The sequence below is a fragment of the Cololabis saira genome, chromosome 15, assembly GCF_033807715.1.
Source record: "Cololabis saira isolate AMF1-May2022 chromosome 15, fColSai1.1, whole genome shotgun sequence".
Classification (NCBI taxonomy): domain Eukaryota; kingdom Metazoa; phylum Chordata; class Actinopteri; order Beloniformes; family Belonidae; genus Cololabis; species Cololabis saira.
Window position 1 is genome coordinate 5,721,164 of NC_084601.1, and position 25,479 is coordinate 5,746,642.

The following is a 25,479-nucleotide window of genomic DNA, read 5'->3' on the forward strand; positions in this document are numbered from 1 at the left end:
GGGGATCCAAATAAAACTATAAACTATAAACCCCTTCGGCATCATACTGTAATTACAGAAAAACAGAGCCCTGTAATAAAATGTAAAGGTATCACAAGAAAACAGGAGTCATGTAGCAGCTGCACGCCAACATGTATTTTATATTAGTACCACAAATAAGAATTTTGTTCTCAAAACAATAATATGAAAGTTAGGTTTTTATTTTGGTGCAAAAAAATGTTTTCCTTTTGCTGCTAGAAAAAGATTGGTACAAAGTACCTTTTTGTCAGTATTAGACTATGGTGATGTCATTTACATGCATGCATCTTCATTTCTTTTGAAAAAACTGGATGTAGTCTATTATGCTGCCTTGCGGTTTGTAACTGGTTCAAGTGCACGTACACATCATTGTAATTTGTATCAAATGGTTGAATTCAGATTCAGATTCAGATTCAGAAAAACTTTATTTATCCCAGAGGGGCAATTTCAAGGCAACTGAGCAGCAAGACGTTGAAGTATAAAATAGGATAATAAAATAAAATAAAATAAACAGATAAGTGGGGCGTGTCTCATATGTACAAGAAATGTGCAAAAAATGTACCAAAAATATATAAATATAAGAATGTCAGAAAAAATGTACATTAGAGTGACTGTGGTATAAATAAAATATACAGTGTAAAGTGGCAATGTAAAGTAAAGTGAATGGACTTCACTGAGTCTAAGGAGAAAATCGCATATGTAAAAATATCAAAAAATTGCAAAAGCATTACTGGGTAAACTACCGCTGTACATATCCAATTTAACATATTTAACATATTACTCAAGTAGCTATAACACTAGATCATCAGATAAAATTCTCCTCATGGTCCCAATCACTGGAACAGAGTTGGTAAATCGGCCTTTTCCTTTTATGCACCGCAAGAATGAAATATTTACCCTCTCTTAACATGTTTAAACATATGTTAAAATCAGTTTTCACAGAACAATGTCATTGTTTTTAATCAAGTGCCATTATTTGTCATGAATTATTTTTAGCTTTCTAATCCTTGAATGTTTTATGTTTGTTTGTTTCTTGTTTTGATATGTTTTTATTTTTTTGTAAAGTTACTTGTTCTTGTATATATTTTCTTTTATATGAAACTGAATTTATTTTTCTGCTGCCGTCTTCACCAGGACTCCCTGGCAGAAGAGATATTGTATCTCAATGGGACTTTCCTGGATAAATAAAGGATAAATAAAAAAATAAAATAAATGAAAGACAAATGTTTCAGAGACAAAAAAGTTTATTTTTTAAGCAAAGATAATTGTGTGTATTTGTGGCCTTTTCTTCTGGGGAAAAGCAGCTCTCTTAGCTGGCCTCAAGGTGGCGCCTGCATTTCTATTTTTTGTTGACGAAGTATTCATGGCACATCTGAGTGAGGCAGGACACCAGGTTGACAAACTCACTGAAATCCACGCTGTTGTTCTTGTTTGTGTCCAGGTCGTTGAAGATACGGTCGACTGCTGCCTTGTCATTTGCTTTCTGCATGTGAGAAAAGTGTCAGGCACAGTTATAGACATGTTATTATACAATTTCTCTTCATTTTGATTGAATGTTGCTCTTTTGCCCTTTCAGTAAAACTGATGGCTCATGCTTGCAAAGAACTTTCACCTGCCTTGTTTTATGAAACTTAAATAGGTCTAAAGGCTGTTTTGTGATCGTACAGGACTGTCTCAGAAAATTTGAATATTGTGATAAAGTCCTTTATTTTCTGTAATGCAATTAAAAATATAATAATATTAATAAATATTTAAAAAAAATAAAATTGCAGTGATATAGATGGTTTTGTGACATTTTAGGAAAGAAATTGGAACCAGCAGGATTGATAATTTGTAAAAAAAAAAAAAAAAAAAATAGAAGACTTTATCCTTACTGTCTCAGAAAATTAGAATATTGTGATAAAGTCCTTTATTTTCTGTAATGCAATTAAAAAAACTAAAATGTCATACATTCTGGATTCATTACGAATCAACTGAAATATTGCAAGCCTTTTATTATTTTAATATTGCTGATCATGGCTTACAGCTTAAGAAAACTCAAATATCATATCACAAAAATTTGAATATTCTGGGAATCTTAATCTTAAACTGTAAGGCATAATCAGCAATATTAAAATAATAAAAGGCTTGCAATATTTCAGTTGATTTGTAATGAATCCAGAATGTATGACATTTTTGTTTTTTTAATTGCATTACAGAAAATAAAGAACTTTTTCACAATATTCTAATTTTCTGAGACAGTCCTGTATTTTATACCAGTCTTATTGCCAGCCTTTTATTATTTTAATATTGCTGATCATGGCTTACAGTTTAAGATTAAGATTCCCAGAATATTCTAATTTTTTTAGATAGGATATTTGAGTTTTCTTAAGCTGTAAGCCATGATCAGCAATATTGAAATAATAAAAGGCTTGCAATATTTCAGTTGATTTGTAATGAATCCAGAATGTATGACATTTTTCCATTACAGAAAATAAAGAACTTTATCACAATATTCTAATTTTTTGAGACAGTCCTGTATTTTATACCAGTCTTATTCATGATTTCTGTGTGTATATTATCATTTGTGTTCAGGACTGTGATGGACTGAGGTCAGGGAACACTTACACACAGCATATCTCCAAATTCATTCTGCAGAAGCTCTTTCAGCTCCTCCTTACTCAGAGTGTTCTTGTCTCCCTCCTTGCCCGAGTATTTGCTGAAGGAAGTGATGAGGAGAGCCATGGCCTTCTGCACGTCAGACATGATGCTTTCTTGTTTAAGAAAAGACAGAAAGAAATAAAGGAGTTATGAAACGCACTTGTAATTTTATTTTCCTTCAATGCTACGACTCCATCTAGAGGCTGGATCTAGGTCTTTACATTCTAATTGGTGCAGATGTGGTTGTTGTGGTTATATTTGTTTTCTTGACAATGGGTATCATTATAGCCACAAGCTGGGAGTGGTTGTGAAGGAAGGACAATTAAGAGTGAGCGTGCTATTTAGCAAAACAGGGATTTCACTTTTTCCCCTGTTTGTTTAAGTGGCTTTCCTATTTATGCAATGTAATTATGTGAATTTAAACACAAGTAGTGATTAGCATTCGTAAGCCGTTCAGTAGCAACCAGTGGCTGACAGACTGTTTCTCTCTTCGTTTTCCATTTTCTTTTTTTTTTTTCCTTTTTTTCTTTTTTTTTTAAATTAAAAAAAAAAGTTTTATTTATTTTTTTTACCATTACCATTTTTTTTCCTTTTCCATTTTCACCTCGGCCCGTTTTCTTTTTCCCCTCTTGTCACTGGTCTCTAACGCAACATTTCCGCTGAGTGACACAGGACCCTGTTTTGGAAACAGTTCAATCTCTGCAGGTAACTCATGTGTACTAATGAAGGTGAGGAGCAGACGGAGAGTTTCAGGTCTCAAGTGTAAAGTGTGTGATCTGTTATCTTGAAGACTAAGACAAATGACCAGATGTCCCATTTTTTTCTTTTTCCACTGAGTCTGTGACAGAGCCTGTTGTGGTTGCAGTGCGACTCAGATGGCACTGTTTCCTCCCTGGAGTGTTGGTTAGCAGAGGAAACCGTGCCATACTTGGGCTTGTAAACAAATGGGAATTGTGGATGGAGAGAGTACAAAACCAATACTTGTTCCTATTCGTTCTCTTTTAAAATAACTATATTCTAAACTTTAAATTTCACAATGAATCCGTAAAATAGAATAAGTGTTACAGTCCTGGATAAAACCTTAGGTCAAAACGAAATGAGTGCGTGCCCTTCAGATAATTGGCGATGACTGACTCATCCGCTGTAAACACAGAGTGCACAAATAGCTGGCAAATGTGCCTTAAAGAGTTTTTTAAAATTCTGAATAGTTACATAAACCTCCAAGAATTTATGCAATCGTACCGAAAAAAGTTTGAAGTCAGTGATTTAAACAAGAGTTACAAAATGCCAAAGAAAGCAAAGCTTGCTACTCACCGGAGCTGAACTTTAAGGATGTGGGAGAGTGAAAGTGAGTTGGAGGAACGGCAGTGATGGAGAGGCGGGTGTGGAGGATGTTTTATACGTCACCACACCCTGTATCCCTCCCTCCAGAACGGATACCCCTCCTCTTTTTCGCTCTTGTCATGCCATTTCTTTATTTTCTAACTTGTCACTAAACAACTTGTGTAACAAACACTGTTTGCTTTGAAGAAATCCAGATTTTTCAGATTGATAAAAAAGAGCATATTGAACCAATCGTAAATAAATTGTCTGATTATTTCACTTTAACATTTACTTTAAAGAAAGACAATAAATTTGTGTTGGAAAAATCTAACAAACACCAAATAATAGTAATTTTTCTATCAACTTGAAAAGACATCTCTCTTTGAGACTTCTTTGTTAAAGGTTTGATAAAGGGAGAGCTACAGTGTTTCCCATTGAAATGAAGAGCTTTTTTTTATCATCTATTCACTTACAGCTGCTCTATTTGGAGCTATCTTTTGTCTATTCAAGGGAAATTCACAATTTGTGTCATCCACTTTGGTCCAGATCCTGGCAAAAACAAGTCTTTCATGGCTTTTGGTTTCCATCCCAAAGAATTAAGTTTAACCCTTACAGTTTTCCACACTTGCTTGTTCTATTATGGCGACAGGTTAGGATTGTGCACCACAGATGCAAACACGAGTTCATCTTTTTTCTTCTTCTAAAGATGAAGATCAAAGAAGACACACATCTGAATCTGAATCTGAAACATCTCAATACTTCTTTTGCAAAATATCAGGCCAGCAGCGACGCATTAGTGCAGCAATGTGCAAAACATACTAACTCATGATGTTTCGTGAATGTTAATTCCTTTTTTCAAAGTGTTTTTACTTGTTTAGGAAGCGCGTGATTCTGAAGGGAAAACACTGGGCACAGTGACTCACTGCAGCTGATTGTTATCGTCCTAAATATCTTCATTACAGCTTGGAAGTGAAGCTGTGACTCACAGTCACGTCCACTAAGATAAACTCAAAAAAGCCCAGAAGAAAATCAGCCTTGTGGTTGGATTTTTTGTGTGTGTGTGTGTGTGTGTGTGTGTGTGTGTGTGTGTGTGTGTGTGTGTGTGTGTGTGTGTGTGTGTGTGTGTGTGTGTGTGTGTGTGTGTGTGTGTGTGTGTGTGTGGTATGTTGTATCAAAGGTTTCTACTGTCTCTCCTCTTTGCTCAGGGTACAATTACCGTTATTTTAGTCTGTAATTCACTTCTTCAAAGTCCAGATAAATGCATTTCTTTAAACTAAACCATTAAACTTTTTTTTTATATATATTTATATATTTTAATCTCCTCCTCCTTTTCTGTGTGGAAAGTTTTCTTCCCTCTGTCTTCCTCTTGCTGACTCACATCTCCCAGATGTGGGAGGTGCGTCCATAGAAACCATGGAAACCACATCGTACATCAAATGCAGCTGTTACTCATATGAATGTTTTGTGGTGTGGCTAAAACGGATTTAAATCAAATTCTCATAACTGGTATTATAACTACCGTTATAAACACTCTTGTGCCATCTAGTGGCATGAAGGTAAATTACAAAAAAGAGAATATTATGTCCTTAATTAAAATTGAATCTGCTTAATGAATGATTACCATATTCTTTTTTGGTAGAGTAATTGTTTACAAAGTTTTATCAATTAAATATTGAAAAGACCTTTGAGGTAAATGATAAAACAACTACAATATACAGGACTGTCTCAGAAAATTTGAATATTGTGATAAAGTCCTTTATTTTCTGTAATGCAAAAATGTCATACATTCTGGATTCATTATGTATGATATTTTAGTTTTTTTAATTGCATTAGAGAAAATAAAGAACTTTATCACAATATTCTAATGTTCTGAGACAGTCCTGTACAGTATTCCCTAAACTGATGTCATGAAGCACAATAAAGAAAAACAATATTGAAACACTGCAAGTTTTTATGTTGGTATCTTAGAATGTATTTTATTTATTTATTTTAGAATAAGAGTTAATTATATATTTGATCTTCTTTTTCCTGGTATGAAGGCCTGGATGTCAATTCTAAGCCTCCAAAGTAATAAAAAAACTGAGGAAAAGCTGGAACACACTCCACACACAATGCCAGCATCACCATAGATTGATGCTATTTGCTCCAACAACGACTACAAAGCGGACTTGTAAAAGGTTTGTATGTAAGATCAACATAATGTTTTTGTTTTGTACCTTTACAGTGGGGAGGGCTTTTCTGCTGCAGGTATCAGGTGTCTGAGTGAATGTTTGCTGGTCCCTGAGCTCACACTGACACACACCCTGTCCAGGAATGACTCGAGGACATAAAACTGAGAGTGTGTAAGTTTCAATCATTTTCACAAGATATGGGACAAAGGTCGAGATCCTTGCGTTTTATTATCTCCACACGTAGGGAACATGGTTTGATCTGGGCTATGGTGCCACAAATCCAGTTCTACTTAATCCCGTAAAATGTTAGTTTTTCATTCTGTCACTGGATACAAGAAGCAGACAACACAAGTAACATAAACTGATTTATCTGAAAGAATTGTAACCGAATGTATTTGATTTCTCCACCCACACCAGAACTGCTCAAAAATCATTGTAAAACAGTAAAACGATGTCGGAATTCCCGACTCTTAAGTCAGCTGAGGATCACATGGGTGTGGTGCTTTTGTACACACAGATCATGGTAACTAGGCAACAGTGTTTGCCCTGTAACCATGGACATTGGCCGACTAAACGCTCGGCCCTGCCCACACATGTTTGCCTCCAAGTCAGACTAGTGAGGTACTTTTACCCCCTGAGCTCAGTCTGTAAGGCAGGTGTCATGCTGAGTGCCAGGCTGTGTCTAATTGTTTATTGTTTTGGAATTGTGTTAACCATTTTATTTGCATGTTTTTGTTTTGTTAGTTACTGTTTGAAATGTAACCTTTTCTGTGTTTTGAGTTGACATGCAATTACCTTTTGTTTGAGTTGATTAGACACAGCTGAACACAGTCAACTGAATCCTGACAGACAGCTGCAGTGGCCAATAAACCACTGCAGGCTGGCCCCCCTAGACCAATGGTGAACGAGGGGAGGGTTTCCTTCCCCTTATATATATTCAAGGCAGACATTCAAGCTGGGAGATTGAACGGACGGACAGAGGCCCATGAGGGACGAGAGTTGATGAACAAGAGTGGATGGACTGTGGTGGCTGGACGGAGAATGGGCAGAGCTGAGGAGGATGGACGGACGTACAGAGGCCCATGGGGGCCCAGGTGGTTGGGGAGCCCCCGGCGGACTCGGACCGGGGATCCCTGTTGGCGTGGGACACTGAGAGGGCACTGGAGGACAGTGAGCCCAGAATGACTGAGACTGTTCATCTTTAACCTTTTTTAACCTTTTATGGATTGGCCATTTTAGAAACAGTTCTATTTTTAGTGAAACCCCCACCCCTGATTTTATAACCGTCTTGGAGCAATAAATGTCTGTTGCTGCACTCCTGCTTTTTGTTGTGGGTTACTAAGCGCTGCTCACCCTCGAAAGTATTTCATTGGGGACTTGAACCACCCCTGTGACACAGGCCTTTCTCAGACACAGATACAAACAAGCAAAGTATAGTTTCCTATTCTTTATTTCTTTTTTAAAATGATATCTCTGACTTCTGTAAATAAAACACTGGATTTATGGATGTGGCAGCATGTGAGATTTTTCCTTCCAGGGGAGAATCCGAAGGGGTGTGTTCCTCTTCCTCCCTATCCGGTGTTAGGCAACGCTCCACCACAAATGAATCACATACAGTGGGAGAAAGAAAACACAGCACCATAAAGATCCATTTCCCCCTGTGATTCAGACATGTCACATTCTTAAAATGTGTTGACATGGTGGCAGAAGCTTGCTCAATTAAACCAAAGTTACCGCTAGGGAATGCACTTTACTCTGTTACCAGATTACTCTGGTCGTCCGTTCCTGAATGCATCAGACTGTAGAGAAGTGCAACATCAGCTAAATGATTATACTTCACAGAGGGGTGTGTTTATGCCTGGAACATTCTGCAGATTCCTCAGGCCAGTGATAAGCAGGAATGCATGAAAAAGAGAGGACAAGGTTCACCTGATATTTTATTATCAGAGTGACATAAATTACTGGTGTACATTATATTACCACACATTCACGGCACAGTGTCCAAGGGAGTGGAAGCTCAAGATTGGGCTTTACCAAGGGGTGAAAGTGCAGTTATTTGAAGATTCCTATTTTAAACCACCTTTTCTCAAGGCAAAGGTGGTTTAAAATGTACTTTGGAGAAAATATACACAGGACTGTCTCAGAAAATTAGAATATTGTGATAAAGTTCTTTATATTTTGTGTAATGCAATTAAAAAAAAAAAAAAAATGTCATACATTCTGGATTCATTACAAATCAACTGAAATATTGCAAGCCTTTTATTATTGTAGTATTGCTGATTATGTCTTACAGTTTAAGATTAAGATTCACAAAATATTCAAATTTTTTGAGATAGGATATTTGAGTTTTCTTAAGCTGTAAACCATGATCAGCAATATTAAAATAATAAAAGGCTTGCAATATTCCAGTTTATTTGTAATGAATCCAGAATGTATGACATTTTTGCATTACAGAAAATAAAGGACTTTATCACAATATTCTAATTTTCGGAGACAGTCCTGTATATAAAAACTTCCAGGTGATCATGCACCACACTACGCAAGAGGTTTGAACTAATTCAGTATATTTAATGGACAAAACAATGTTACAAAAACTGAAATGCTTTCTGGTCTTTTCCTTTTCCTTGTCGTCTTTTACTTCTTTCCCAACTTCTTCATGTGCATCGTATAGCACTGCTCACAGGCAATGGAGAGTCCAACAACCAGGGAAACAAACTCCTCAAAGTCCACCTGGCCGTCCCCGTTGGCATCCAGGTCCTTCATGATCTTGTCCACAGCAGCAGGATCCTTCTGGGACTGTAGAGAGGAGTGTGAAGAATGATGACTATTAACATTATACACTCCCATGATGCACTTTAAGTGATTTCTTATGGACATGGTTTTATATCCTCACCCTGAGGAAGCCGGAGAGCTCGTTCTCCATGAGCTCTCTGAGCTCTCGCCGGCTGAGTGTGCCTTCACGACCGTCCTTAGAGGCGTAACGGTGGAACACCTTGATGAGTGATTCCATGGCTATCTCCAACTCTGAAGGCATGGTTGCTGGATTTTACTGGAAAAAAAATTCAGATAGAGCGGAACATGTTAAATATGAAGTTCAGATCATCTTTAAACTTAGAGAAAGCTAATTGAGCAGAGAAAAGGACTGCAATATTGCAATATTGCAATTGCTTTATTTGTAATACTTGATGTAAATGTTATAAAGAGATGTTTACACACAAGACTCTCAATGATGAACTTATCTGAGCTTTTAAAGTGCTATAGGTGGAGTTCAATAGTCCAGGAGCTGCTCGTCTCAGATTCAATCTCCAGCTTGTAAAACAACTGTTATTACTTCATAAAAGGTCATTATCCTACTTCTATTATGTTAATCTTGACCTCTTTCTCTGGTAAATGGAAGAAAAGATAACAAAAGAGGTTTGTATCATTGGATTGTGAAGGGATTCATTGCACTCAAAAAGGAAGAATGCAATGCTTTGCTCCTTTTCCTTCCAAGGCCCTTCTTATTGACGTAAAACTAATAGCAGCTAGTATGTAATTATGTACAACATGTTATTAAGTGCTTATCAAAGGGTGGGGATAATAACTATTTCAGTGGCATTCCCAAAACTCAAACAGTCCTAAAACTCAAGCCACAGTTTTGCTGTTTAGTTAAAAATGAGATGAGAGGGAAAACTGATGACGTGTTATTTATGTTAAAGGGAATAAAAAAGTTGAACAAGCTGAAAACAGTGAGGCCCAGAGAAGTGGGACTCAAAGAAGGTGTTGTAGTGGGGCTGCTTAAGTCCATTTTTGAGCCGAATCGTTCACTTCATGGTACAAGCACCAAATTTGGTACAAATGATGTCCAGGACATACCTTCTAATAAAAGTACGTTGCCCAGCTGAAAATCCAAGAGGGCCGCCAGTTTTCAAGATGGCCGCCTCATCAAACGCCAAAAAAAGGTTTTCGAGGTAGAACTTGAATTAACAGAAGAATGTTAATGATCCAAGCATCAAAATGAATGTATTATGACTGGAATAACTCAATGGTGTCAATTGAATTCCAATATGGCCACCAATTTTCAAGATAATGGCTATTAAATGACTAAAAAGTAGCGTTTTCGCGTTTTTTCTTCAGTTTTCTGCAATGATCTTAAGTGAAAATCTGCAGAATTCTGAGGGATGTGTTTTTTGTGTGAATCATTTGTGAAAATGTGTCCAAACTTTTGACTGTCACTCACCACACACACACACACACACACACACACACACACACACACACACACACACACACACACACACACACACACACACACATACAGCAACACAAGCGTTCTTTACTGAAATAAAAGTACTAATTTAGCAATATAAATGATAATTCATTAAAATTCTGTGGTCAACATTTATTGGTTAGTAATTTTTTATAAGAGTGATGTCAAAGCACAACCAGGGCACACTGGTGACATCACTGCTGTGAGACTCAGCATGGGGTTCAGTGTCAGCTTGTAGTGTACTAACTGTAGTTGTAGTTTACTAACTGTTGTAGTGGCGTACTCACTGTAGTTGTAGTATACTTTAGTGTCCCAAATGCTATCTAATAAGCCCCTGTATAGACTCAACTAGAAGTTTAGTTAGTTGTAGTATTGTAGTTAGATAGCTGCACCTGAATTGACAGGATGTGCCAGCGCGGGATAGCCGAGCCAAGGGTAACGGGGCTTTAGTTACCTGGATGGTGTACAGATCGCACGGGATTTATGGCACTGGATGAACGATCGGGCTAGGTGTAGGGCACCAGATACTTGAACCTAGTTGCATCCCATATTCCAATGTGCTATGATATTTTGTATGTTTGGGTGGTAAAAGGATAATCCCTCGACCTTCAACTGTATAAGATGTCTGCCGATAATCCATTGAGTTGTGCTACTAAAACTGACTGGAGCAAGTGTTGCCTCTGTCAGACATAGTTTCTTTGGAGCAAACTCATCCTCAGATTTTCAATGAATTTCAGCTGGGAAAGTTTGTGGTCCACAAGACTCACAGGGAGTTCTCAGGCATAGCCATTGACCAAGCTCACCAGCAGGCTAATACAGTTGTTAAAGGTGATGGTGGTGCCATTGGAGTTACTGAGGATCCATCTGCACTGAGGCGGTGGATGGTGTCTGGACCAGAAGTTAGCCAGTTAGTCAACCAGTATGAGTTGGCATCTGAGGTCAATGAAGCAACTGAAGATATCAGGCATCATGAGCAGACTCGTCAGTCTCAGAAGTCCTTCACTGACAAGGTCCAGAGGTTGTTTGCTGTGATGAAGGATCTGGGTAATCCTTTTCAGGAAGAGTCCAAAGATCTGCTCACATTGGACACAAAAAACATTGCACATCCCAGTGCTGCTGAGCTTGTAAGAACTCACTTTGAGAAAGGTCAAGTTGCCTTCAGAGACTTTTTCCAATGGTCTGGGTGATGAGACTTCCTTCTATAGGCCGATTAAAAAGAACAAAGTTGACTTCTTTCGCCAAGAAGCAGCTTCAGCTTGCAGTGACAAGAAGTAGCAGGTACTCAAAGATGACTGTCGCCTGTTCTCACAGCTCTTTATATCCTGCCAATCACGAGAGTGTGACCTGCTTGAGTTCTTTAAGCATGAGAATCAGTCTTTCCCTGCAGCACTGAGCGACACAGGGAAACTGTACTACGGCCAGAAGTCTCAGCTTGCAAACATTTTGGAAGCTACCATTTCTCCTCCTGACAAACAACCAGAATGTGGTGCTATTATCATTGATGGTTCCTCTCTTGTGTATTCATTGTCTCCAAAGACATCAAAGACCTTTGAGGAATATGCTGTCCAAGATGTAGTTCCAAAGATCCAGGCATACTCATCAAAGTATGAGCGAACAGACATAATTTTTTATGTCTACTGGACTTCAAGCCTGAAGACTGAAACAAGGTCAAACAGAGGTAAGGGAGGTCGACGTAGAGTGACCGACAAAACCAAACTACCGCCCAACTGGAAAAGCTTCTTGCGAGACAATGAAAACAAGACTGAACTCTTTGGGTTCCTAGCAGAGAAGATAGTGACCTTGTGTCCTGACAATGTCGTAGTTGTGACCAAAGGAGAGCAGGCTCTTTCAAACAAACCCATCAGCCTTGAAGGTTTAAGTCCTTGCAACCACGAAGAAGCTGACTCCAGAATCTTCACACATGCTCTTCATGCAGCCAAGCAACAGATAAAGTCTGTGTTGATTAAGGCATGCGACACAGATATTCTTGTGGTTGCAGTCAATGTTTTTGCGACTCTTCAGGATGCAGGCTTGGAAAAGATCTGGATAGAATTTGGCCAGGGTCAGTCCATTAGGTGGTTGCCAATTCATGATATGGTGGTGAATCTTGGCCCAGAGGCATGCTGTTCTTCCATGCCTTCACTGGCTGCGATGTTGTGTCAGCTTTCCGTGGTAAAAGCAAGAAAAGTGCATAGCAAGCATGGGAGGCTTGCCCTGAAGTTAGTCCTGTCTTCAAAAAGCTCAGCCAATACCCACCTATCATAGAAGATGCAGACCTCAACATCCTTGAGAAGTTTGTCATCACCATGTATGACAAGCAAAGTACTACATGCAAAGTTGATGAGGCAAGACTGGACTTGTTTGCTCGGAAGCAAAGGTCTTATGATGCCATTCCACCAACAAGCGCATCCCTCGTTCAGCACGTGAAACGGTCTGCTTTCCAAGCTGCCTGCATTTGGGGCCAAGCAACAGTGTGCAAAATGCAAACTGAAAGTCCTGCCAACTGGGGCTGGCAAAAAGATGGTTAGATCTGGCAAGTTCTCTGGACAACCCTTCCACCCATTGCTCAGACTTGTGAGCAGTTGACAAAATGTGGCTGCAAGACTGAATGCCAAGGACGATGCAAATGCTATCGCTTCGGCCTGAAGTGCACACAGTTGTGTGCCTGTGCATGTGAGGGCTAAGAAAATAGAACAACCAAGTTTAAGTTGAATGTTTGAGTTGGATATTTGTATTATTATTAGTTATGTTGATTCAAGTTCTGGATCGTAAAACATACAGCCTATGCCTCTACGTGGCCTCACCTGCAAGTAGCTTACAGGTCCAAAAGCTTTAAGTGAAACTAATGTCTTTGTTTGTGAGTGTTTTTTTCATTTTATTCGCATTGTATCATCATAATATTCAATAATTTTGATTTTCTAAATGCAGAGTTGTATTTCTCATGTGCAAAAACACATATTTCAATGTATAAACCATCAGAATAGGACTATTCAATCAAAATATAGTTCAAACGCTGTTTCAAACCACTTCGAACGGCGGCCATCTTGAAAAATGGTGGCCACTTTGTTTGTTCAAGTGGGCAACGTACTTTTATGAGATAGTAGGTCCAAAAGCACTTGTGTACCAAATTTGGCGCTTGTACCACAAAGTGAACGATTTTTCATTAATGTGCTCCACTATTGAAAGAAGTGAGGACACAAGCGTTTACACAGTCCTGGGTCCTGCCACACCCTTAAAGATGACAAGAAACACAGTAAAAAGTTCTAAACATCAGGCTCAATGGACGTTTATACACAACTTTTCCAATGCAGTCATTCTTAAATAACTTGCGCTAAAGTTCTAACATTTGTAGAAATTTAGGGAACTAAAATAAGACAGCTAAAATGTTACAGAAATCTTATCAAACAAACTAAAGTAAAACAAAAAAAAGTCAGAAATAAAAGGCAAGCACTTGGTTAGGTTGAATAAACCAACATGGGTGCGTTCATGGATGAAGATGAAAACTTTTGGCAGCAGATAGAAGTTGTTAATCCCTAACAAGCCCGGGGGAATGGTGGTTAATCTTACCTGTGTGGCTGAGACCTGGCGGGGTGAGACGTGTCCGGCAGGAGCGAGGCTGAGCAGACAAACAGCAGCGCACGCTTTTATAGCGAGGCGCCGCCCTGCGTGCGTAAAGGCTCATTTATGGTTCCGCGTTACACCAACGCAGGGCCTACGACGTAAGGTACGCGGCGACGCGCAACCTACGCCGTAGGCCGCGCCGACGGTTTAACGCAGAACCATAAATCAGGCGTGAGTCACAGCAGCCTCAGCAGTAAACTCCTGGTAAACTCTCAACTGTTTCTAAATCCTTGGGGGGCCTAAGCAAGGGAGGGGGGCTCTGTTTTTGAAAAACTACAATAAGATTAGAGACTCCAAACGCTCTGGGAGAATGTAATATATTGAATTAAATTGAAGTCAATAAAACAACACTATATTTTACACTGTGAACACACACCATGTAACCATACCATTCCACCCAGACCAGATTGGAACACGAGAAAGTTTATGTGTGAGCAGTACAGGACTGTCTCAGAAAATTAGAATATTGTGAAAAAGTTCTTTATTTTCTGTAATGCAATTAAAAAAACAAAAATGTCATACATTCTGGATTCATTACAAATCAACTGAAATATTGCAAGCCTTTTATTATTTTAATATTGCTGATTATGCCTTACAGTTTAAGATTAAGATTCCCAGAATATTCAAATTTTTGTGATATGATATTTGAGTTTTCTTAAGCTGTAAGCCATGATCAGCAATATTAAAATAATAAAAGGCTTGCAATATTTCAGTTGATTTGTAATGAATCCAGAATGTATGACATTTTTGTTTTTGCAATTGCATTACAGAAAATCACAATATTCTAATTTTCTGAGACAGTCCTGTAGACTTGTGGTCAAGAACACCTTAACCGAGACCAAGAGCAAGGTCAAGACTAGTTCAGCTCAAGACTGAGACCAAGAGCAAAAAAAACCCTAGTTATTTCATCATCTTGCGTGAGTCATAGAACATCATCACCATCCTGGTTCAGCTGCTTAGTTTCCATATGAGGTTGTATTCAACTGCAGCAGAATAACACAGAGACAGTGGATGTCTTATGTGTGAACTCACTATAAATGTTTTCATTAATTAGCTGAGATTAAATATGTGTGCTACCTGTAGTTGCACTACCGATATTTCTAAACTATTTGAGGATTGACTCAAGTGCTGACATGACTATTAACTAGTCCCAAAGTCATCTAACAAAACAAGCCTCCAACACCACCCTCCACCTCAGAAATGAATAGTAAATGTTACTGTTTAAATTGAACTTAATTTGTAGATGAAATATGAATTATAAATATTAAAGATACACACTATTATCGACTTGAAATGGCATTATTCACCATTATCGTAGCCAAATTAAACTGTATATCAGCATCACTGAAAAAGACCTAATGCTTAATCAATCACAGTGATATGCAAATATTATTTAAAAGTCAATGATGCCATATATTTATTCAAACAAGGCCGTTATAAACACAATATTGTCAGACAGTAACACATGCAGATGCACCAAAACATTAAATGAAATTCAAAATACAAATAGTTTACAAAACTGTACATAAATTAAAAATGGAAAAAGCTTGTTTTTATTCTTTGTTCTTGCTTTTTTTTCATACTATAACAATAATGAAATGTAATGAAATGAGGTTCCGGGATAGATGCAATTTTTGCCTAGGGTATGTGCAATGTCGTTCACTGCTGCTTGGTTTCTTACTAATTTTATTGTGGTATTGAGTCTGATATCTCTTGCTGTCTGTATGTGTTGATTGTATGTGGTTTTATATGCTATGCATGTATTTGATGCCTAAAACAAATTTCCCTAGTGGACATTAAAGTATAACTCAACTCAACTCAACTCAACTAAAGGAACTAAGGAAAAACTGTTGATCACAATATTCTGACACCGTGGTGTGTGCAATTTCATCTCAATTATCCGAGTCCGAGACATGGTGAGACTGAGAGACCCGAGGCCGAGACAAGACCAAGATCACAAAAAAGTGGTCTTGAGACCAAGATCGGTCTGGAGAACTACAAGTCTAGTTAGCATCTGGGTAAGGCATAAGAACTAGCGTAACTACAACCCACTCCCATTGCAGTCAATGTTGCTCACAACACTAACACAGTAGAAATACTACAATAAAACTCTACTCAACTATTAGCATGATATCTGATTTTTTAGTTAAGGGGAAACAGCAACACCTGCACTGACCCTTGTTGAACCTCAGCCAGCATTATCCTGCGATTGTTTTGACCTATTCACCATCATCTGCTGCCAAATGTTTTCATAAGGGAATTCATCCATTTCATTGTCTGATTTAGCCGAACTGAGTGATTTCCCTTTCTCCCCTGTTGAACATTGAAAAACAATGATGGTCATAATCATCATCATTACTATCTCCAGCATCTTCATCTCAGCCTGCCTTAGATCCCCCATGGGAATGTCATTGCACCTCCAGTACAATGGACTGATCAGCCCTGGAGACACCTATAGCCCCAGGAGCCCCTAAAAAGGGCAGACCGCTACCAACAGCAGGCCCAGAGCAGAATCCATGAGACCCCAGTACTGGTGGGAGCCGATCTACATCCCTAATCCACAACCTACTACCCTATCCACTGCAGTGGTGCCGCCAGCAGCAACTGGCCCAGCAAACAGCTATCCATGTAGCCTGGCTGTTGCAGCGGCCCCTCCACTGCCTATCTGCTGCCATACGATGAAGGAGAAGATGGAAAAGAGGGTGAAAGGAAAGAAAGGAGAAACCAGAGGGACATGACCAAACCCAGAAGGGCCAAGGTGGTTTCCCACCCACCGCTGCCTGCAGCACAATCGCAGCGATTAGTAAAAAGGGGACAACCCACACTGAAATGTGACTTAAGGCCGAAATATAGTTCTGCGTCAAAACAGCGCCGTGCCTACGGCGTGTGGTTTTCGTCCACGCAGACCACACGCCGTCACCTGCGCCGTCACTGACGTGCACCTCCCAAAAATTGTAACTACGCGTCGAGGCGACGCAGACCACACGCAGACGGAGAGGGCTGTGATTGGTTCACTTGGTAGCAACGCATTTCCGGTTTCCGGTTTGAAGCAGTAGTGAACTTTCAGGGCTTTTTTCTTCGTTTATATGTGATTTTTTTTGTTTTGGTTTTTTGCACAATAGTTGTCCTTATTTCTTTGATTTACTGTGACCGGAAAAAGTCGGATAAACCATTCAGAAAAGGTCGCTAACTAGCGGCCGCGGGGGGTACTGCACCGCGACGAAATGGAGTGACGGAGAAGTCCGAAGGTTCACGACGGCGTCACGGCAGCGGCGTGTGCTCTGCGTTGGTGTGACGCAGAACCTTAATTCAGCCTTTAGGGCCAGTCCCAATCCCCCCCTAGTCCTACTTTTCAGCACTACCCCTAAATTTTGCGCGTTCCCGTGAGGGTAGTGGTGTCCCAATTCCTCTTTGCATGTAGGGGTAGTGGACATAACGAGGGCTAGTGTGTATGAATCTAGCCCTTAAAAGCGAGGGATTTCAGATGCTGACTCACCTACCGAGGGCCAGAAAAATTTCCCAGAATGCTTTACGTCATCATTTGCAGACTGAATCAAAAAAAAAAAACATGGTGGACATTTCTTTTTTTTTAGTGAATACAATTAATATTTTGAGTTAGTTTCTGCATCAAAATGCGTTTTGATTACATTTTTAGCGAGAAATATATATTTTACTTTCATAATATTCACTCAGTGAATGTACATAATCAATCGCTTGCTCGTTTTTTCAGATCTCGCCAGAATAAAGGCTGATTTATGGCTCTGCGTTACACTAACTCAATTTAAAAAACTCGATTTAATGCAGATCCATAAATCGCCTCTTCTCATCTCCGAAAACATCGGAGCAAATTTCTTCTTCAGGCGTTATTTGGATAAACTGAGCCCAGGTTGGGGATCTTAACGGTTACTTTTACACCTGAAAAAATATTAAAACTTAATAAAGTGGCATATTAACAGCTACAGCAGAAATTAAAACAGCTTCTAGCTCTGGGCTTCCTGATATTGTGTGACGTATGTGCAAACGTAACTACGCAGTCGCTTACGTACCCGAACGTAAACCACGCAGTGACGTAGCAAGTGGTGTCCCAATCCCTAGGGAACATTACAAGGGCCCTACGCCTGTGTCTTCATTTTTAGGGCTAGTGGTAGTGAGTGAGGGCTAGTGGTAGTACGGGGTGTATTGGGATTGGCCCTTAAGGACAGTGGCATGGCACTCCCTCCCAACACCAGGTCGCCCTCCCCACCATCCAGCCATCAGACAGGACACACCCTGATCCAGGACAACCTCCCATAGGCCCCCCGTTGAAGAGGTGATCCTAACAGCAGGGGCACACACCCGCAACCCAGGCCCCACAGCACTGCTGTGCCAACAAAACACTTACATCCTATCAATATGTCTGCCCATGTCATAATCTCTGCAATATCCTGATTTAAACTTCCCCAGAACGTTGGGTTGATGCAGATCACAGCAGATGTGATTGTTCCGCTCGGTATCATTGTATTTCCTTCTTTTTATTGTACACTCCTTCTTTGTCTGTGTTGTTTTCAAGTCAGGTAGAAAGATAGATTAGCACATTCATTAAAATTGACCCTTGCTCAACATTTGTCAGTTTCAACTCAAATTGGATATGTTTCATTTTCTCTGTTGCTTCATGAATGAAGTAAAGAAAGAAAGATCAGACAGCAAACTAAACACCAACCAAAAAGATCCTGTATAACCATAGTTATATAATATATAGTGCTTCATAAACCTTCAAAATAATAATAATAAAAAAACAAAAAAAATAGATTTCGAATTAAACTTGCAAAAAAACCCATACAAATGGTTCATACCATGATTTAACTAATGGAGTAAAGTGAATTAAATAAGAAATAATGATGGACAGTTTAAATCGACGTTCGTTTCATGCACTCCACACATGAATTTAAACCACTAAATTTGTTAAAGGAAGAAAAAAAAACATCAGCTCTACTGCGTTTATTATGGTATCAATTACCAATATTTCACGTGTGTTGATTTGACTGCTGTGTGATTATTTTCCTGATGTTTTTAGGGCCTGTTGTTTTGATCTCACATAAAAAAGATAATTAGGACGTGGCTTGATTTGGCTTCCTTATGATCCAGCCTTGAAGAGCAGAACCTTCAACGATCTGTTGATCATCTGATGATAAGTACATGAAAGAAAGAGGAGTTAAACTTCCCAGGAAAGGGATTTCTGACAAACTATAAAGATAACACAGCACGAAAAGATGAGTTTATGGGAATATGCTGACATAGCATTTAACCGGTAATGTTTGTGTTTGCTGGGTGTGTGTGGATGTTATTGGGAATTTACTGGTGAAAGAAGTTTACTGTGAAATACGGCCATATCTGAGCTGTAATCGGGAGTTTACTGACCCCACTTTTTTGCCACGGGTAGAGGAACAGCAGGGGATCTTTAAGGCCTTTGTTCAAAAAGGGAAAGGGAGGGTGAAATGGTGAAATGGTGAAATGTTTTTGCCACAATAAAACACAATTTACATTGTCTAATCAAAGCAAGCATTTTTGATACTGTAAATGTAAAGTAGGGCTTAATTCTTAATTAGTTCTTTTTAAATTTTCAAAAATATCTTTATCTGAATCTCAACTAAAGTTAAAGTGGATCCCAGGAACATTCAATAATGAATAATGAACTTTGTAGCAGTGAATTGGAACTGCTCTCTCAATTCTAAAAATTATCAGCACCTGTGTGAACTCTCTTTGCAAAACAAAGCTATCAAAGATAGATAGCTTGAAGTTGACACCAAGCATCCCAGACAGCAATTACATCTGGGCCAGATCCGTTCTCGAATCAGCAGATTCGCTCAGCAGTCACACTCATTATGCAGATCTGCACCAGCTCCGCGCCAGACTTGTCTGTGGCTCTGACTGTGACAGTCCGTCCGGCAGATACGGACCTGATCCGGAACAGATGTGCAGACCGGACGCGTCATAGTCCCAGCGGCGGGTGTGGGCCTGATCCGGGGCAGCTCCGCAATCCGCAATTTCTTTTACTGGCGGAAATGGGCTAGACATCACTGGATGTCATTGGATTTTTATCTCCAGTTTGATACTTATATTTTAAAGTCTGCATTAGGCTTATAATTAGGTTTGACATAATGACTGGTAAATCCATATATATATATATATATATATATATATATATATATATATATATATATATATATATATACACACACACAATGCAATATATAGGCTACAATGCAATCCTGGCATCCAGCATACATCCATACATGACCCCACACATGACAGATAACATACCAGTGAAATCTACATGTTCTTGTTCGGTGCTATGATGGCTGTGGGGACAAAACTTCTTTTGAAATGGGATTTTTTTTCCAGTCCAGTCATAGACATAGATTTCCAGGCTACTCCAGAGATACATAGCTTTCAGAAAAAATAAACACGAGAATTTGCTCCACTTTGGCCAAAGGTTTTCAGAAATAATAGTTTTCTTTGATTAAAAACCTCACTTAAAATGATCAGTGTGCATGAAAAAAAAATAAATAAATACAAATTATATATATTATATGTATATGTGCTATGCCAGACAGTGATTCTTAACCATAGGGCTGCGACCCACACTTGGGCATCCCGACCATGTGGTGGCGCTGTTACTGACTGACTTCTTCCTCAGGGAACCCAGAGGAAGAGACAGGGGAGCTGGAGAAAAACAGGAGAAATGCCGCGGCACGTTCTATTTACCTCAGACACTCATCTAGCTGCTTTGTCCTTCATTATTTTAAGATCCTTTATTTTGCACGAAATAGTTTAAAATCCGCCAGGATAAGCGATCGTTTACCTCGTTCAGAGTCGAGCTTGGATCCGCCATTGCTGCGCCCAGCAACGTGGGAGAGCGCTCGCAGATCCTTTATTTTCCAGGTATGTTTTAAATTAGTTTAACGGTGGAACTAGTACTCAATAATTTCTTAATATGTTTTAGCTTTGAGGAGAATATTTTTGTGATGTTTTATTAAGTTAAAAAGTATATTTTCTTTGTGTTCAAGAGTAAACACGTGCGTTTGCCGTCATCTTGTGGAATTACTCAATACTGACACGCGTTGTGCATGAGTATTTTATTACATTTCGTTAAGGCAAAGACGATATTTGTTCATGTTAATTGTTTAGTTACTATGTATGTAGCAGTTTTTGTATTAAAAAGGTGAATTTCCCTGAGATAAAGTTAATTTTCTCAAGACTTATTGAAGGTAATGAGCTAATAAGAAATTGTTTGTTGCTTGTAGGCTATATTATTTTGTAGCTTTATTAAGATTTTGGTTTGAATGTTTTTTACCATTTGTGTACTGCAGGTTAAACCTAAAGTAACTTAAGTGTGCAGTTTACAGATATGATTTAAAATAGGGTTTAAACTTAACAGTTTGCAAAGAAGTGTTGATGTAAAATGTGATTTAAAAAGATAACTAAAAGCTCTAGTTTGAGGAAACACTATCACTGGCCTGATCATTTATCCACATCTGGGCCCTCATTTATCAACCGTGCGTACGCACAGATCTGTGCGTAAAGCGTGCGTACGAGCATTCCCACGCAAAGTATGGTATTTATCAACATGTATTTGTGCGCAGAAAAACGTGTAAATATACGCACAGCTCCGACCATGCGTACGCACAAAACCTAGTGGTAGAACAGTGAAACTACAAATAGAACCCATTAAAAGAGTCTCAAACTTTACATGTGAAGTTTGAGATCGCTGAACTGTGACTGAACGGGGAACATGTGCACATGTTCCCCGTTTCCTCCAATTAGGCTAATAAAAATTCAGTAATTCAAGTAATTCAGACATTTTGAATAATTGGTGTGAAAAGCTATAAAAGACAGCTTTGGCAGGACGACCTGAAAAGAAAATACAAGTACCATGGCTTATCTTGCACTGTTGGAGGATTTAGAGACCGTGCGCTCCGCAAAAACACGCTCCGCAGAGAGCGCGTTTTCAAAGAGCGCTCTGATCTGTTCAGTGAGAGCACGGAGCGGCTTCTCAGCAGGTACCGCTTCCCCCAAAACATTCTGATGGATCTATGCTGTGATTTACAACTCCATCCCAGTCACATCCAGCTCCTGTCCACCCTGGGATGTTTGTCCACCGGATCATTTTGGAGAGAGATTGGAGACATATGCGGCATTTTGCAGCAGAATCATGCCGGCAGTGTTGGATGCAATAATTTCTCTGGCCCTAATTTACACCCAGTTTCCATACACACATCACCAACAAGCCCAAATTAAACGAGGATTTCACGCCATCGCCGGATTCCCAAACATAATTGGAGCTATATTGCACCCAAATCACAATAAAAGCACCATCACATAATAAATTCAGTTACGTGAACATGAAAGGATTTCATTCAATTAATGCACAAATAATCTGTGATGCAACTATGTCTCTGTCTGCAGAACAGCTTTATTGGTGTTTGCACCTCCAAGCAGGAGCTTTTGACTCCAACCAAATCTTAATTTATGGATAATCTTCCAAGAAATATATCAAACATGGTCAACATAATTATTTTACAAGCCATATATCACATATATAAATGCAAATGGAATAACAGAAAACCCTCCATTGTACATCTGAAAAATGAATGTAAACTGTAGTGTTTCTCAATCCTGCTCCTCGTGGGCCCCTGTCCTGCATGTTTTAGATGCTACCCTGCTTCAGCACACCGTGATAAAAGTACGTGTGTCATCAACAGAGCTGTGCAGACCTTGGTGACAAGCTAATTAGGACCATTAATTAGAATCAGGTGTGTTGGTGCAGGGAAACATCTAAAACATGCAGGACAGTGGTACTCGAGGACCAGGGTTGAGAAGCACTGTCTTAAACCGATGCGTGAAAAAGACGATATTGCCAAAAGCTTATATGAAACGATGTCTTTGTTTCTTAATTTTTATTAATACACTCCCCATAGCTTGTCAGTAAATGTATCTTTTTTTTTTTTGCTCTCAACCCCCCCAAATGTTGAATATTTGTAGATAATTGATTATTTTGTTTCATTTGCCTTTTGTTGTAAACTACAGAATTTTGTTCAATAAAGTTTGTAAACCTCCAAGCGGGAGCTGTTGTTGCTCCATATATGGTCAATTGGAGGCGTTTCTGTATGCAAATGAATACATCCATGCGGTAACCGCGCACGAGCACGGCAGTTTAGAACAGGTGGGATTTATCATCACTGATGTGCGTACGACCAGCGTCCGCACGTTTGATAAATCCGGATATTTTTGTACTTGCACACATTCTAAATTTCACTCCTACGACAGAATTTAGAACCTTTTCTACGCACTGTTGATAAATGAGGGCCCTGGAATCCCAGCTTCTTATTATTCTGGTTCTGCTATGCACAAATATAGTTTCATTTGCACTTTATTTCAATTTTATTTACAGTTTATTTAATTTAAAAACATTATTTTGAATGTATTTATTTTACTTTTTATTAATAATAATCTCTCATTTCTCTGTACTGTGTCCTAGGATTTGTCCGGGTCCCTTTGCAAGCTGCAATGTAAGTTTTCTGTTATTTTCTGCTTTTGCACTTGACACATGGTCTCGCCACACCTGTATGGATTAAGGATCTTTTGTTGTTGTTGTTTTGCAAATTTTACCAGCTAGCGAAGGATGGATTCAAGAGAAGCATTCCTCGATCCATATGGATCGAGGAGGACGTGGATGAGAACATGTGGCTGATCGTCAGGCCCGTGTCGACAAAATGCGTAATTTTCCTGTATTTTTATTTTTTTTCATATTTACTGGGTTTCATTTCATTGTGTTTCATTTACAGTACTTTCTTTGAGAATTGACCGTTGTTGTACTGCATATTGAACCCTGTTATTTTGATTGCTTACAGTATGTGCATGTGACAAGTACTGCAAAAAATATTTTTCTGTCAGAATCTTGCCATTTTGTACACAGTAGAACAAATGTAAATCAATGGTCTTGACAGGAACTTCAGCAATACAAAAACAGATCTACAATATTTTACTGTATACACATTTTCTGATTTTACTCAGGGTTTTTCCTGCATTCAAAATGAATAGGCGGCCGCCTCCGCCTCATTTCGTGCCACCCTCAGCTCTCAAAAATCCGACGTCATGAAAATTGTTATTATCTGGCAGGCGTTGGACTCACTGGATGGATGTTATTTTGACTGCAGTTGCAGCATGGCGCCGCTATGGGGGCGCTGTTTCAACGACACAGCACCAGCAGAAGAAGACGAAATCTCCAGAATTATTTTCCGTGTTTTTCCCATGGATCTATTATATAACAGCAGATTTGAAAAGATAGAGCGCAGACTACAGGACATCGACGGCAGATTTGAACTGGACGAGGAAGTGAAGAACTTAAGCTCTGATCGTGTTGAAACTTTCAGCTCCGATTCCACACCCGCAAAACGGATTAAAAGAGCAAAGAACACACGTGTTGCTGTAAGTAAGTTTGCTTATGACTATAAGGACTGTGCACAATTCCTTTTACATTTAACTGCATGTCCACATGAGGCAATAATGCTTAAATACTTTTAGAATCACACTAACTTTGTATTATTAATCTATACAGGAGGCTGTAAGACGTTTACACAATTCTGAAAACAACGCTATGAAGCTGGATCCAAAACAAAGGTAAATATATGTTTTTTGTTTGTAATCACTGTAATTTACCACAGCAAAATAAAAATAAATGAATAAACGGCATTAGGAAAGAAATGGTTGAAAAGCCAAACTGATTTAGTAGTGATGGGTCGGTCCATAGACATATATAAACTTTATATATGTCTATGGACTTTATTAAAGGCTAGATGACTTGTCCGCGCTGCTGCCAATGCAGAGCGACGTCGTCACACGGCGGCCATCTTGCCACAGGAGAGCTCGCTAAACATTGTGTTTAATGGTGCATGTACTGCTTAAACAACCTTAACTTGCTCAATTCTCAACAGATTTTCAAACAGTTTGGTTTGTTATGAACGTCAGAGATGTAGTTATGACACTGCATACTTGTGAATAATTATAAACATTGAAAAACGTACTTTTATATGAAAATAACCAGAAACAGATAGCTATGACATGGTATTTATATTAAATCAATATTTCTATAGTATTCTTAGTAACGTGTCACGTGTGCTCAGTGTAGTCACATGTGATCTAGATCTATTTTCTCCACACAAAAATAAATAAAAGGTTGCTTTGGGGTTTGAGTTTGTTTTTAATCAACTAACATGGCTCCTCTCTTTCCCAACAGTATCAATTCTCCACATAACCTTGCAGTTACGACATACATGTTGGAGCAGGTCGGCATTGCTTTTCCTGACAGTGACAGTGTTTTTCCTGTTAGTTCACACATATGACCCCTCCCTTATCTAAGCTTTTTTTGCAGATTCCACTTCTTCAGTCACTTCAATTGTAAAAACAAACAAACAGGCA

The 25,479-nt window shown here is 38.9% G+C and overlaps 2 protein-coding genes and 1 long non-coding RNA gene across 4 annotated transcripts; 1 reads left to right on the plus strand and 2 right to left on the minus strand.

The window, feature by feature from the left end:
• Positions 1-1,244: 1,244 nt before the first annotated feature.
• On the minus strand, positions 1,245-4,030 carry LOC133461024 (ictacalcin-like). 2 transcript variants are annotated; one of them, XM_061741776.1, is made up of 3 exons: positions 3,973-4,030; positions 2,626-2,771; positions 1,245-1,501 (listed from the first exon to the last, which is right to left on the minus strand). In XM_061741776.1, exons 2-3 carry the CDS (start codon positions 2,761-2,763, stop codon positions 1,358-1,360), a joined length of 282 nt encoding a protein of 93 aa, XP_061597760.1. In that variant the 5' UTR covers positions 2,764-2,771; positions 3,973-4,030; the 3' UTR covers positions 1,245-1,357. The 2 variants fall into 2 exon arrangements, with proteins under 2 accessions (XP_061597760.1, XP_061597761.1); XM_061741777.1 differs by having other exon boundaries at positions 2,626-2,767; positions 3,973-4,015.
• Positions 4,031-8,076: 4,046 nt separating this feature from the next.
• LOC133461356 (protein S100-A1-like) lies at positions 8,077-14,034 on the minus strand. Its single transcript, XM_061742242.1, has 3 exons — positions 13,969-14,034; positions 9,046-9,201; positions 8,077-8,948 (listed from the first exon to the last, which is right to left on the minus strand). The coding sequence occupies exons 2-3, from the start codon at positions 9,184-9,186 to the stop codon at positions 8,787-8,789; spliced, it is 303 nt and encodes a 100-aa protein (XP_061598226.1). The 5' UTR covers positions 9,187-9,201; positions 13,969-14,034; the 3' UTR covers positions 8,077-8,786.
• A 10,333-nt stretch (positions 14,035-24,367) lies between these two features.
• LOC133461358 (uncharacterized) lies at positions 24,368-25,342 on the plus strand. Its single transcript, XR_009784188.1, has 3 exons — positions 24,368-24,489; positions 24,620-24,681; positions 25,298-25,342. It is a non-coding gene; the product is annotated as an uncharacterized LOC133461358 (long non-coding RNA).
• The last annotated feature ends 137 nt before the right edge of the window (positions 25,343-25,479 follow it).